General features: G+C 32.8%; 1 protein-coding gene across 8 annotated transcripts in view; it reads right to left on the reverse strand.

Annotated features, from left to right (window-relative positions):
* Positions 1-16,393, reverse strand: part of DYNC2H1 (dynein cytoplasmic 2 heavy chain 1) — a 347,628-nt gene that overhangs the window by 165,875 nt on the left and 165,360 nt on the right. For 7 of the 8 annotated variants that reach the window (XM_073239362.1, XM_073239361.1, XM_073239364.1 and 4 more), the window contains 5 exons: positions 12,593-12,658; positions 10,804-10,854; positions 9,932-10,009; positions 1,276-1,407; positions 76-148 (listed from right to left, as the gene is read on the reverse strand). In XM_073239362.1, coding sequence (XP_073095463.1) covers positions 76-148; positions 1,276-1,407; positions 9,932-10,009; positions 10,804-10,854; positions 12,593-12,658 — 400 coding nt within the window. Of the gene's footprint in view, positions 1-75; positions 149-1,275; positions 1,408-5,490; positions 9,572-9,931; positions 10,010-10,803; positions 10,855-12,592; positions 12,659-16,393 lie in introns of those variants that run through there. The other variant, XM_073239367.1, reaches the window with a different exon arrangement.

A 16,393-nucleotide genomic window follows, 5' to 3' on the forward strand; every position in this document is an offset into this window, starting at 1 on the left:
AGCATAAAATGAAATGTAAGCTAAGAACAAACAATTCAGGTCAGTGGTCTCTTTCTAGAAAAGGACTGCACTTACCCAGAGTCTTACATGCAAACAGAGCCAGGGCACTTTGCAATCTGTCTGGTCTGAGAGCCTGTACCACAAGGACCTTAAAATAAAATGCAGGATATTTTTAAATAATAAAGTTCCCACAACAGCTTTAACTAAAGAATAGTTAATGTTAGTTAACTAAACAACCATTTGCTAAAATGTGGACACTTAGCACTGTTCCAAAATATTTACTATGCTCCAAACTGTCACAATAGGTACATACAAAGATAGGTCTTTAATAGCCAAAATATTACTAAAAATCCACTTATTTCCTCAAACTTATCACAAAAGTATACATCAGCATGTAATAGTCATAGAATTAGCTATGTCTTCAAGATTAATAAAGGGCCAAATGGCAGGATGTAAACAAGGGCATGTAGTTAAGGCACTTGTGATGACAACAGAACAGAGGCTCAAAAATATTGCCTAAAATTTTCAAATCACTATTTTTGTGCTGAATCATATACATCTATTCCAGGATGTTTGTTTTCAAAAGAAGTATTTCTTCGTTTTTTTTTTTCTTTTTTAAAACACAGTCAAGTGGATTAATGATTGTGCATTGAGCATTGAGTCCCCTATACAGAATTTTACTGTTGTTAACAACCATTTGATCAATAAATGAGAGATGCCCTCTCAAAAAAAATTAAAAAAAAAAGGTAATACTAAAAAAAAAAAAAAAAAAAACACACTCAAGTTAGAATTCACCAAGGAATACAAAGGGGACAGAACCATAGCCCACAGATGAATGGAAGGGTCATTTCCTGGAGCATCAAGTACTACAGAGCTCTCCCACTCTAAGCCTTCAGCCACCTCAGGCTGGTTCCACCCAGCCTATTTTAAAATAGAATGGGGAAAAATCCTCCTCTTCCTCACCAAGAGGTCTTTTCCTTAGAGAGAATCCTGAGAAATGAGTGAACAATCTATACTTTAATTTTTTTTTTCTAAAAGACATTTTCTCTATTGCATAATCACCCTTAGGTTGGAAGCAGAGGAAGAAAAGAAAAGCTATAGTGGGAGACATCCTTTTGAGAAGTTGTGCCACTGATTTTACTGTCTAGATAAGACGGCAAAAGCAGAAAACTTCTCCACATATGCCACATTATAGTTATATGACAAAAGTAGAGCTGTCATTTAAATGCATTCTGAAGAAAAGCATTAAATACTTCTATTTTTTGGATAACCTACCTGTTGAAATAAAGAAACTTTCTTGGCAAGAATAGATGGGAACTCTTGTTCACACTTTGAATTATGATAATAAGTACGCCACAGAGCTGCATCTTCAAAGCAGAGTGTCTGATAAAGACTGGGGAGAGCAATCTAAAATATAAAAATAACCACATATAGTGAGCTTCAAGCAAATATGTTTGTGTGTGTGTATGTACAATTAAAGAAGTAATTGGAAACGAATTATTGATAGATGTTCATCACTTGTCTTCTACTTTATATGGGCTTTTCTAATAATTAAAAGGTCAGAAATAGTATGGTAGTCTTATCCAATCCAGAGTTAAATATTTCCAAAGTGGTACTACATCAATACTTGTAAATTAATGTGGGTAAAATTGAAATATTTCCAGAATCTCTCACCTGGCCTTAGTGCATCTTTATATCAATAAGTCTTCCCAAGGGGTGGAGAGAAGTAGCCCATCTCCGTATCAGTAGGTGATTGTAGAGGGGAGGCATGGGGCCCCCTTTTTGCAGCCGGGTCACAAGAGACATGGGTGAGCAGAAGCGGACAACTGCTTGCAACCAATAAATGGGTTTCTCCCACTTTATTTCTCCCTGATTTATTTTGGCTTCAAAGGTAACTTGCGCTGGTCTGAGAACTTATTCCCCCCACTCCTGCCCCGGAGTTACAGTAAACAAATCTTTTCTCTGTGTAAAATCATTTGTACTTATCTAATTCACCCTTGTGGAAAAAAGAATGCTTTCATTAAAAATAAGAGCATTCTTTTTAATTGAGGTATAACTATAATTTTTAGTGAAAACAGTGGTAAATTTGGAAGATCTGTATCTGTAGTATTAAAACTTCATGTAATATAAACATAAATCAGTGCAAGTACAAATTAAGCATTGTCACAATTGAGTTCCATGTTAGATTGTAATATTTTGCAGATTTTCATATCAAGTTCTTGACAAACCTGTTTTCTAAGCCACATTCATTTATGCCCCTATCCATGAACAGGCTGCTACCTTTGCCTCTAAATGTTCTAAATTTCTACTCAGATTCCTCATAAGTTTCTACTTAGCATTTGATATCTAACTTAACCAATATCATTTTTTCAGAGGTTTTCCTCAATATATCTATTTCCTCTATTTAAAACAGTATTCCTCGACATTGTAGCACAGAAAAGACAAGTAGGGACTCTGGCATCTTACTATACCGATGGACAGTGACTGCAATGCGGTACGGGGGAGAGACTTGATAATAAGGGTGCATGTAGTAACCACGTTGTTTTCCTTGTGAAACCTTCATAAGAGTGTGTATCAATGATACCTTAATAAAAATATAAAACAAAACCAAACAAAAAAACAAAAAAAAGTATTCCTCTCTTTCAAGCTTTTTTCAACAGTGGGCTAGGATACCAGAAATGCTGAATCTGTATAGATGGAGAATTTTTATTGAAAACAGTGGTAAATTTAGAAGATCTATATTTGTAATATTAAAACTTCATGTAATATAAACATACATCAGTTACTTAAGGATGCTTTATCCAAATATCTATATCCATTTCTAAAAAATGCATTATAATGCCCAAATTTCATAATGTAATTTCACTAAAATTAATTTACACAGCAGAAAATTAAGTATATTTCAATTTAATTTTTTTTTATAAATCCTCAAAGTCTGCTAATATAACACTTGATGTTAGTCTATTAAGTTTAGTGGCAATTACAAGCAGACCTCATTTTACTGTACTTTGCTGTCTAATGTGCTTTGCAAATACTATTTTTTACAAACTGAAGGTTTGAGACAACCCTTCAATAAAGTCTGGCGGCACCATTTCTGCAAGAGCATTTGCTCACTTCATGTCTTTGTGTCATATAATGGTAATTTTTGCAATATTTCAAACTTTTTCATCATTATTATATTTGTCATGGCGATCTGTAATCACTGACTTTGATGTTACTATTGTAATTATTTGGGAGCACCATGAATGAAACATGCCCATATAAGATGGTGAACTTAATCGATAAATGTACATTTTTAATTAAATTATATACTTTTTTTAGACATATTGCTATTGAACATTAACAGACTACAATACAATGTAAATATAGCTTTAAATGCACTGGGAAACAAAAATAACTAATTTGACTCACTTTATTGTGATATTTGCTTTATTGTGGTGGTCTAGAACTGATCCCTCAATATCTCTGATACATGCTTGTAGTACAAGGCCCCACTGTTACGACCTTATGTGTGTTACACATTATATAATCATCATTTGATTGGATAGAAATTTGAGACAGGCTATACCGCAGGAAGCACTCTTGGCTGCATGTTAGACCCTGGGTAAAATCACCAGGGATACAGCTCTAGTATGGCTCCAACCATATCACAAGGTAATTATTTTTAAATTTTCTACAGTGTAAATTTGTTCAATGCAGAGTCTTTTCATATTATAAAATATATACTTGTCATTCCACTGGCATATGCTGATTGGTAGTAGGCAATATGTAAATTATCAATGAAGAACAGAATAAATGATATGAAGACTATTTATTTTATTTAACAAGTATTTATGAAATAAAGGCAATAAAGAATGGTGGTAAAAAGCCCAGGTTGCAGCAAAAACCCAGTTCCAAATCTTGACTCTACTCTCTAAGTGACCATAAGCAAGTGACTACTCGTGTATCACTGTGGGCCTACTTTCCTCATGTGTTATATGAGGAAAATAATAGTAGCTACTTCATAATGTTCTTGAAAGTATTTAGTGAGGTTATCCATTTTCAAATTCTGTGCAATGCCTTGAATATACTAAGTCACCAATAAATACCAAAAAATACTAGCATTTCTTATTGTTTTTACTATGTGTTACTATGATGTAGTAATAGTTGTAGAGAAAAGCACAAGAAAGGAAAGGAGAAAGAGAAACATATGCGCAGATTTTGAGAGAAGTGTATTTGTCTTTAAGTCCCCACAGAACCACCACTTCAGCCTGAGTAAAGAACACGGACAGAACTGGTGGGAGTCAGGCTTCTGACCTGCTTTCTTCCGTGAAGCTCTCCTCATTGCCCAACTCACACTGGGGATAAAAGAGGGAGAGAGAGAGAAATGGGGAAAGGAAGGAAGAACAGGAGGAAGGGAGGAAGGAAGGGAGAGAGGGAGAGAAGGAGGGAGGGAGGACACGCAGGAAAGGACAGAGAGAGTGAGACCACTGTATCTGAAAAAACTAGATAGTAAAGGAGCGAACTTGGGGGTCGGAATACCTAAACTGAAATCATAGCTCCAGAACTTCCCAGCTATTTTACCTTTGAAAAATTATTTAACTTCTCTACACCTCAGTTTCCTTTTTGCTAAGGCAGGCATAATTATGACCCCCTCATTAGATTATTGTGATAACAAAATGAGATAACGTATCTCAAATATTTAACATGATGCTTGGCACAAAACAGATCCTGAATAAAATGTATGAAATTAAAAAGAAACCTTTGGTGCATTCCTTCAACAATTGATTACTACTCACTCTCATTTCTCATCTGTAAAATAATAATTAATGACACTTACGTCTTAGGGTTTGTGTGACAATAATTAAATGAGACCATGTTTGAAAATGTTTTAGAAACTGAAATAAAACACTAATGTATATTATAAACCTTTTCTGAGTAGTAAAGCTTCCTTTCCTAAATGTTTGCATTTCTTTACTTAAATAGAAATGAGTATGTGAAAAAAGCATCATTACAATTTTTAGGTTAACCATGTAAGATGTTTCCCCAAGTGTAACTTCTCAGTAGATCAATAGTTCAAACAACAGTTATCTGCATCATGTTAATTATTATTAATTTTGACACTAGGAGTGAATGTGATATTTCAGAGGTCCTGCCAAATAATCTAGAAATCCCTTCAAATTCTGTTATTCATTTTTGCACTCTATTATAAATATTTTTTGTTGAGGTATAGTTGATACATAATTTTATATTGGTTTCAAATATACAACACAGTAACCCACAATATTAAATCCTCACCCCAACTAGTGCAGTTACTACCTGTCAACATAAAAAGAGGTTACAGAACCATTGGCTATATTCTCCATGCAGTACTACAATCCCTGTGACCAACTTATATCATGATTGAGAGTTCTTGTGCCCCTTTATCCCCCTCACCTCCCCACCCAGCCCCTCCCCCATGGTAACCACCAGATACTTCTCAGTGTCTATAAGTCTACTGCTACTTTATTAATTTTGCTTTGTTTTGTTTTTATATTCCACAAATAAGTGGAATCATATGGTATTCATCTTCTTCTGCCTGGTTTATTTCACTTAGCATTAATACCCTCTAGGTCTATCCATGTTGTCACACATGGCAGGATTTCATTCAAAAAGATATATACACCCCTATGTTTACTGCCACATAATTTACAATAGCCAAGATATGGAAGCAACTTAAGTGTCCATCAATAGATGAATAAAGAAGATGTGGTACATATATACAATGGAATATTATTCAGCTAAATAATTTCAAAACTTATTTTTAAAAAATGCTTTCTATACTAGATGATAAACTCCTGGAAATCAGGAGCCAAGACTTTAATATATAAGTACTCTCCATTCTCAACCAGCATATTATAAATATTTAATAAATATTTAATCCTCACAGAAATATGAACCATGTAAAATTTACCTTGTCTATATGTCATTACTTTGCCTACTCACAATCTTTCATTTGTCCCACCAAAAAGGTATTTAACAAAAACTATCCATCTGGCATATAGTGGGCACTTACTTAATAAGCAAAATATTTGATGAGTAACGTTTAACACTAAATGCTAGGGATATAAACTTTAATAAGGCAAGGATCCTACACTGAATGGACTTACAGCCTAGGAGATAAGGCGGACATAACAAGTCATTCCGAATCAGCATGGTAGGTTCTATGATACAGAAATGTTCAAAATACATGTTAAAAGAAAAGAAAAATTGAGAAATTTTTCATAGAAAAGGTATGTTTTGAGTAAGTCCTGAAAAATAAACAGACATTTGACAAGTAAAAACAGTCAAAAGACATTTCTGGTAGAAGAGATAACGGGACCAGTAAGTACAAGAAACATTGAGGGAATGTAACAGAAGTAAAACTGAAGAGGCAGGCAAGAATCAGATCATGGATCATCTTACATGTTATGCAAAGGACTTATGGACATTAGCCTATGAATGATAAGAAACCATTAAAAGGTTTTTTATTTAAGATTCTTATTATTTATTCTTTAATAAATTCATTTTCTACATAGGCATTCATTTGGAAAAACGCTCAGTTATAAAGTCAGTCCACATACAGGAAGTCCTAAATATATACATTCAAGAGTAGCTTACAAGGCTTTGATATACTTCAAGCTTGCTTGATGCAAAGTTCTTGTCTCCAACCCTTTCTCAGGATGCAGTTCACTTCATCCCAGTGGTACTACATTCTACTGCATTTATTCTATGTATTTATTATTGAAGTATAGTTGATGTACAATATTATATCAGTTTCAGTGTACAACACAGTGATTCAACAATTATGCACAGTACAAGATGCTCACCATGAATAGTGTAGTTACTTAATATCTGTCACCATAAAAGATTTTACATTGATTCAATGTTCCTATGTTGTACTTCCATACTCAAGACTTAATTATTTTATAACTGGAAGTTTTTACCTCTTTATCCCATTCACTTTTTTTGCCCATTATTCCCAACCCCCTCCTCTATGGAATCACCAGTTTGTTCTCTGTATTTATGAGTCTACTTCTGTTTTTTCTATTCATTTATTTTATCTTTTAATTTCCACATATAATTGAAATCATATGCTATTTGTCTTTCTCTTTCTGATTTATTTCACTTAGAATAATACCCTTAGGATCCATCCATGTTACCACAATGGCAAAATTTCATTCTTTCTTGTAGCTGAGTAATATTCCATTATTCTATTGCATATATGTACCACATCTTCTTTATCCATTCACCTATCAATAGACATTTAGGTTGCTTCCATTTTCTTTGCTATTGTAAATAATGTGGCAATAAACACGTAAACATGGAGGTACATATATTTTTTGAATTAGTAATTTTTTTCCTTCAGGTAAATACTCATACTGGAATTACTGGGCCATATGGTATTTCTACTTCTAGTATTTTGAGAAACCTCCATACTGTTTTCTATAATGGCTGCACCAAAGTTATTCCTTATCTTTTGAAAACAACAATTCGACAGGAATGAGGTGATAAATCATTGGGGTTTTGGTTTGCATTTCTCTGATGATTAGTAATATTGAACATCTTTTCCTGTGTCTATTGACCATCTATATGTCTTTGGAAAAATGTCTACTCAGGTCCTTGGCCCATTTTTTAATTGGATTTGTTCAGTGATGAGTGTGTGAGTTCTTTATATATTTTGGATATTAATCCCCTAATATATCATTTATGAATTTATCTTCCCATTCAGTACGTTGACTTTTCATTTTGTTGATGGTCTCCTTTGCTGTGCAGTAAGACGCTTGTTAGTTGGATATGGTCTTGTTTATTTTTTCTTTAGTTTCCCCTACCTGGGGAGACATATCCAGAAAAAAATTGCTGATGCCAACGTTCAAGAGTTAACTTTATTTTAAAGAGTTTTCTGGCTTCAATCTTATATTTACGTCTTAAATCCATTTTATGTTTACTTTTTGTGTTTAGTGTAAGGCAGTGATCCAGTTTCATTCTTTTGCATGTCACTGTCCAGTTTTTCCAAGAACATTTATTGAAAAGACTGTCATTTTTGCCCTTTGTATGCTCTTGCCACCTGTCATATATTAATTGATCATATAAGTGTTGGTTTATTTCTAGGTTCTCTATTCTGTTCCATTGATCTATGGGTTTATTTTTGTACCAGTACCATACTGTTTCGATTCTATAGCTTTGAATTACAGGTTGAAATCAGGGATTGTGATACCTCTTCTTTCTCAAGATTCCTTTGGCTATTCAGGTTCTTTTGTGATTCTATACAAATTTTGGGATTATTTGCTCTAGTTCTGTGAAAAATAACCATTGGTATTTTGATAGGGATTATACTGAATCTATAGATTACTTTAGGTAGTATGGCCATCTTTAATAATATTAATTTTTTCAATCCGTGAGCATGGAATAGTTTTCCAATATTGCCTTCAGCTTCTTTGCTCAATATCTTATAGTTTTCAGAGTACTGGTCCTTCACCTCCTTGGTCAAATTTATGTCTAGATATTTTATTCTTTTTGATACAATTATAAATGGGATTGTTTTCCTGATTTCTCTTTCTGGTAGTTTATTATTAGTAAAAAGAAATGCAAAAGACTTCTGAATATTGATTTAGTATCCTGCAATTTTACTGAATTCATGTATTAGTTCTAACAGTTTTTGGTGGAATCTTTGGGGTTTTCTATGCACACTACCATGTTATTTGCAAAGAATGAAAATTCAACTTCTTTACCAATTTAGATGCCTTTGTTTCTTTTCTTAACAGATTGCTATGGCTAGGTTTCCAGTGCTATTTAATAAAAGTGGTAACAGTGGACATGCTTGTTTTGTTCCTGATCTTAGAGGTAAATCTTTCAGCTTTTCACCTTTGAGTATGATGTAAGCTGTGTGTTTGTCACATATGGCGTTCATTATATTGAGGCATGTTCCCTCCATACCCACTCATTTACTGTTTATATAATGAACGGATGTTGAATTTTGCCAAATGCTTTTTCTGCATCTACTGAGATAATCATACGGTCTTTGTCCTTCCTCGTGTTAATGTGGCACTTCAGATTGACTGATGTGTGTATTGAACCATCCTTGCATCCCTGAAGAAACCCTACTAGGCTGTAGTGAATAATCCTTTTACTATATTTTTGAATTTGGTTTGCTAATACTTTGTAGAGGACTTTTGATCTATGTTCATCAGGGATAATGGTCTGTAATTTTTCCTTTGTGGTATCCTTGGTTTTGGTACCAGTCTACTGCCATTCCATGGTCTGGCCTCAAAGTGAGTTTGGAAGCATTCTTTCCTTTTCAATTTTTTACAGAAGTTTGAAAAAAAGGTATTAACTCTTCTTTAACTGTTTGGTAGAATTCACCTATGAAGTCATCTGGTCCTAGATTTTGTTTGTTGAGAGTATTTAAAAGTTTTAAATAGGACCCTAACCACAGCATAACTGAAGGATATAATAAGATGGAGAGGTGGAAGGTCAGAAGCAGGGGGCTCTACAGCGAGGTCCGCTCAAGTAACGAGGGCCAGACCTGGGGCAGTGGCAGCAAGAACAGAGAAGAGCTGAGCATGAGAGCTGTCTAAAAGGTGATGGAAATGAAAAAAAGAGCTTCAATTTCAAATTATTTTCAACAAAGTACTGTATTACATCTCATTATGATCCTGAATTATTCTACAAAAAAGACTGTGTATTCTTTCTTATCTTTATATTTGCTAACGGCTTCAAATATAGACTCAACATGCATATGTTCAATGAAGACTTAACTAATTATTAATTAAAAGACTAATCAGAATGATTATTTGATATTCTTTTACCTGGAAATTTCATGTCACACAGAAATACCAACACTGTGTATGAATAAGTACCACATAAAAATATAAACAGAAATGACTCAAATACAGAAAAAGCTTAAAATATCCCTCAAATAGAAAAGGAATACCTTTAAAGTTGCCACTGCCCAGCTTCTTTCTTGATCTATCCAAGATGGAAGTTGATCACGTATTCTTTGTTGAGAGTCCTTTAAAATGAGCAATTATTTTCTTTAATAAGTGCAAATTCTCCTTTAATAAGAACAATTATTTGGTATACATGGCAAAATTTACACAAAAAAAATTTAACAAATGAGAGCTAATTTAATTAATATTATTTTGAAGAAAATTCCATGTATTATTTATTTTTATATATTTTACAAGTCCCTATTATAGAATTAAATATAAGGTGTACATAACCATTTATACAAATATTACAGTCATTTTCATTGTGCTTAATCTTTTGTGAAATTTCAGAAAAACTCAAGTGTAATATGGAACTTCCCTAAAAAATATATAATTTTATATTATATCCTATATTTCATATGTAATCTAGGTCTTACATTAAAGTTTGGTTATGTTGCTTTGAAGAATATTGCCCATTACATGTTCAATAAAAAATTATTAAATAAAAAGTTAAATTTGAATGAAATTATCAAAAGTTTTAAAAAGTAGTTTTTAAACTTGTCATATAGAAAAATTTCTAGTTATAATACAAAGTTTGATTTTCTTAGAATCAAAATATACATATATATATATAGAAAAAATAAACTATTAATATCATAGTATTTAATTAATGTTACTCTCAAAATAATATTTGTCTTCAAGGACTAAAAAACATATATTGGTCCATTTTATAGTAGGGCAATAAAAGCAAGGTCATATACTTCTAACTAAAGTATAATTTCAACAATAGTTTAAAACTCCCCTGAAACAATTTGAAGTCATAAAATCAAAGCTATAACTATTTTCCATAAGAGTGAAATAATTTTATTATTCTTACAGCTTTCCGGAACATGTCTCCAACAACCACACCTGTAAATGTATCCCATTCCTATTGAACAGAAATAGGAGTAATACAAAAGTTATATATACTAACCAGTAAAAATTTTTCTTAATTTCCCTATAAGATAACTTACAATGCAGCTTTCTAGGGACATGAAAAATATAAAATTCCTTTCACATCTTCCTACTTCTTATACACCATTAACATAAGAATGATTTCATGCACTAACACAAAACATTAATACTAGGAATAATTTTATTAAAGCAAAAAATTAACTACATTTAACTCTATATATGCATATATATGTATTTCTCAACATAGAAAATCTTAATGGTCATGTTCAATTAGCATTTGTCATTACTTTTTGTCTTTTTCTGTGCTATTCCTCACTAAAATATAAGCAAAAAGGTATACCAAATTTTAAAATTTGTGTATGTTGGGAAAAAATAGAAAAAAGTGCTTCCATTAACTTATCTTTCCCAGCAGATTGGGAGAAGACTAACATTATTCCTTTTTTTATTGATCCATTAAAGATTGATCAAGTGTTATGGAATCTAGTACCCCAAGAAACTCTTTCTTCACCCTGGATTCCCCCATCAGATAATAATGGGTGCTACCATATTATTTGTTACACACTGGTTAGCAAATAAAGCAAGATATATTAAGATTTGAGAGCAATGTGAAAAAATTACCAAAGCAATATACTTCCTGCTTCTACTCACCCTGATCATTCACTTCTCACTGAAATTACAGTCACAAATAAATAGGAATGATTACTGTTACTATAAAGCAATCAGGGAAAAATGCTCTCCTTTGCCAATGCTAGTTCATTTATATATTCCAGGAGGGGAAAACTGGGAATTTAAGTCTTATGCAGAACATATTGATCATGGTGAAAAGCATTTTATAGAAGGTACAGGCATCACAGTTACTAGTACTGGTAAAGGAGTTAGGTGAATAAACTGAGAAAAAACTAAACATGTTGGCCACAGCATGTGGAATTAGGCAGAAACAAAGAAAGAACACAGGTATGTAGAATTATTTTAACTATTCAATGAAGAGTACCTGAAATACAATTTAAATCTGACCAAATGGACTTAAAGGTTACTAGATCAAAGTTGCACACTCCACATACTACTCTCTCCCACTCTGGCTACTGGACTCTCACTTAATGATGATGGCATAATTATGAGAAAAATCACTTACAGACATATGTATTTTTACCATTAGAAGCACACCAAAGGTGGATTAGCTAACTTTAGCTTGAAGGAAGCCCTTTTCAACTTTGAGAGGGGGGTTATATATATATGGCAGACCAAAAAAGAAGTCATAAAGAAGATAAATTGTACATAGAAAGATTAACATAGACCTGCTCAGGGAAGCTTTTGAGAACTACTCTCCTGCTTCACCTGCTGACTCTGATCAAGTCAGTGGAGGTAATAAGTAATATAGTTGTATACCCATACTATTTCCCTTTTTGTATTTATCAGTTCCACTACTTCGACCAGGAAAATAAAAAGGTGTCCTGGATAAGTGGACTTGGGTTCAGAAAAATCTAGGCAGCACAGCAAGTTAGACTTCTTTCTCTTTCTTACCATCACTTCAGAATAACAGGCTTACCCAGAGGAGAGTAGGAATGGAAATCAGCCCCCTACCCTAAATGTCTAACAGTAAAATTTAATAATTGTCATATCATTTCTAAAGGCATTTATAATCTAATCATAAATCCACCCATTACCAAATTTCTATGTAACTCTTCATATTTTCCTCCTTTACTTCCACTTACATTTTCTTGAAAAAGTTCAGGATGCATGCCTCGAACAAAATGCAGAGCAAACATCAACTGATCAACCTGGAAAGAATAATAGATGTTATACTGTTTTTTCTAAATTTATGTTTTTGGAAAACATAGTCCTTAAATTTCAGTTCACAAAATCTGATTGTCTTCAGATTATCTACGTTTATCATTATAAGAAATTACTATTCATATGGCATCTACATAGGACATTTCTAAGTTGGAGGTGGGAAGATAGAGAAAGTATTAACATTTTTAGAGAACTGCTAAGGATTAATCAAAGTATTTGTCTCATTTAAAAAACAGATTTTTTAATTAGCTAAAATCCAATTGTGAGGTTTGAGTTAGTCATTACTAATCAGATCAACCTGTTATATTAGCGATATTTAATTGGTCATTGTTTATATTTATATGTTCCTGAACATTCTATATGCCCCTAAATCAAGAACTTCCATTTCTAGAAATTTATGCAAACGGATCATAAACATGCTCGTAGGTTAAAAAAAAGGATATTCACTGAAAGATTGTTTATAATGAAGAAAAAACTGAAACAACCTAAATGTTCGAGAGTATCATGAATAATATTCAAATCAAAATATAAAGCATAGTCCATACTGTAGGAGGAGATAGAATATATAAATATATATAAACATATATGGATATATATCTGCAAAAATATTGGAAAAATAATATCAAAAATTTTATAAGTGATTTATTTTTGCCGTTACAAGTTATTTTTGTTTTATTTTTCCTTAGGTATATTTTGTAGTTTTATAAAATTAATTTATATAATGTCTATATATGTATAAAAATGTGTTTACTAACAAAAAGAAACCATCTAACCAAGCACCAACTTTCCTACAAAACTCTAATTTAAACTTTTTATGTAGCTTTTCCCACATTGTATAAATACTGCATTTATATCTAATGTGTATATGATTATAAACCTACAGAGGTATTAACTTAATATCAAATAAGGATATTTTGATATAAAAATTCTGATGCAAAAGTACATACAAAAAAGAAACCCTCCTGTGAACACTACCAGCAAGTTATCTCCTTGCTTGCCTGCAAGAAAATCACCTCTCTGTTGGAAATATCCAGTGCCTTGAATAACACAATAGAAAATAAGAATTTATTTTATAAAAGATATGTTGTATATGTTTGTATATACATACAGCAAGTACTCAATAAATACCTATAGATGAATACATAAAAAACAAGCATGTGTTCACAACTATAACACAGTCAAATGAGTAAACAAAAGAAAAAAAATCCTCAAAATATAAAAACTGCTAGCAGATGGCTATCATTCAGGTGTTGAAAAAAAAAGGTACAACAAAACTACCATGCGCACAAAACAGTTACCATGTGACTTAAAGTAGTACAAAGCAAAGCATGTCATTTTGGGAGATGTGCAGTGTTCTTAGCTATTAGGTGAGAATTCAGGTTTGGGACTGAACAGTGACTAGTTGGATAAGCCACAAAGATGCTTACTTTAAAAAAGATGGATATTTAAAGTGATATTAGCATCCCTCATCTAAGGCTAAGAAATAATGTTTAAGATAAATAAGACAATAAATGTATTACTTTGAGGCTTTATCATTTAATATTGGCAATTCTTTATTACACATATATACACATACACACAGTATTAGCACATTTCTCCACTTCTTCTTTACACCTGAGGAAGAATAATGTAGTCTCTAGCATTAATGGAGAGAAGACAAGGCCCTGCCACTCTATAATTTTCAGATTATTCACTGGAGTCAGTGAGCTAATTGTCAATTATTACTTGGGCAAAACTCCAAAATGCTGACAAAAAATAGCCACACAGTATAATAAAAGGGTAAGGGTGGTTACCCTACTCTCTGTTTTCTGGTATCAGAAGATACCCTGACATTAGGATAAGCATACAATCATAATTGGGACAATCACATTATATTGTTCCACAGAGAATGGTACAAGGGAAGCCTTATGACCTAAAACAGGACAATCAGGATGACCTTCCATGATTTTTAATCTAGAGAGAGCAGAAAAACCTGTTTATGGCAGCTGTCTGGTTGACCAGCTGTACCAATGAATTCTTTTACCTGTATTTAACAATAATATTATAATGTAGGAAAACGACAATTCAAGAGCAAATGTAAAATATATAATTAGTACTAAGACAGAATACATTTCCAATTGAAGTAAAATTAAGAATGAAAAAAATCAAGTTAAGGATTTTCTGAATGCTTATTTCAAAAACACCACCCCACACAAAAAAAACTGTCAATATCCAGAGTTGGAAAATATTTTGTACCACTAGTATCTTTGATCTACACTGGTTATCAGATCAGAAAATTTGGGTATTTTAATTCAATGTGAATTCATCTCATTACACTTGGAATCAAGGGAATACATAAACTAAAAGCTCTGTGTGTCATCTACATAATTAACTGGCTGAATGAAGAAAACTCAGTAAGAGATAGTAGACCAATAGGTGTTATTTGAGTCAGGCACACACTCCATACTGGGCCATCCCACACACTATAGTAAATATTCAAAAAAAGTGGAACTATTGGAGTAGAATTATATGATATGAGGGGATCTTAACGTCAACTTTATGTTTCATTTCACAATCCCACTTTGTTTCACCCATATCCTATTAGCAAGAGGGCTTCAACTTCAAGCAGAATGGGTTTGAATCCCAGTTCAACATCCTCTACAACTGAGTAACTTGAAGAAAGGTTACAAGCTGCAAATACTGGTTTCTACCTTTATATAATAGGATAGTTAGAAGAATTAAAAACCACTGTATGTAAGACACTTACTTACACAGTGCCTGGAACATTGTGAGTCTTAAAAGGTGACAAACACTAATTATCTGCTTTACAGTAAACCGAGACACTACTTGACATTGGGAAGGACATTTATTCCAAAAGTTTTCTATAAACCCCATGATTCCTAGAGACTTAGAAGCATAGAAAGTATAATTAAGTCATTCCTTTTATTTCTACTCTACAATACTCATTGCTTTCAAATACATTCAGTGAAATGCATACATTATATGCTGCCATATGAAGAAGTCTTACTTTAATCCTGAAGAAATTGATAATAGTGTAGAACTTGACTCCTTGCATTTGTGCTTTAAGTTAAACCATTATAATAAACAGTTCTGCATACATTCAACTATACTTTCAGAAAACCTAAAGAGTTAGATATACTAAAACTTTCAAAGTTACATAATCAGAAGAAAATTATCTAAATTATCAAAATTCATGTTAATATCCAAAGGTTTTAAAATTTCAAAACACCCAACCAGATAACTTCCACTTTTTTAATTTATTTATTTTATTAAGGTATTACTGACATACACTCTTATGAAGGTTTCACATGAAAAAATGTGATTATTGCATTCACCCATATTATTGTGTCCCCCAAGACCCCACTGCAGTCACTGCCCATCAGTGTAGTAAGATGCCACAGAGTCACTATTTGCCTTCTCTGTGCTACACTGTCTTCCCCATGATCCCCCTAACACCATGTGTGCCAATCATAATACCTCTCAATCCCCTTCACCCTTCCCCCCACCCCGCCACCAATCCACCCCCACCCCTCCCCTTTAGTAACCGCTAGTAACTTCTTGGAGTCTGTGAGTCTGTTGGTGTTTTGTCCCTTCAGTTTTGCTTCCTTGTTATACTCCAAAAATGAGTGAAATCATTTGGTACTTGTCTTTCTCCACCCGGCTTATTTCACTGAGCGTAATAATATGCACCAGCTCCATCCACGTTGTTGCAAATGGTAGGA

This window comes from Manis javanica, chromosome 6 (assembly GCF_040802235.1).
Source record: "Manis javanica isolate MJ-LG chromosome 6, MJ_LKY, whole genome shotgun sequence".
NCBI lineage: Eukaryota > Metazoa > Chordata > Mammalia > Pholidota > Manidae > Manis > Manis javanica.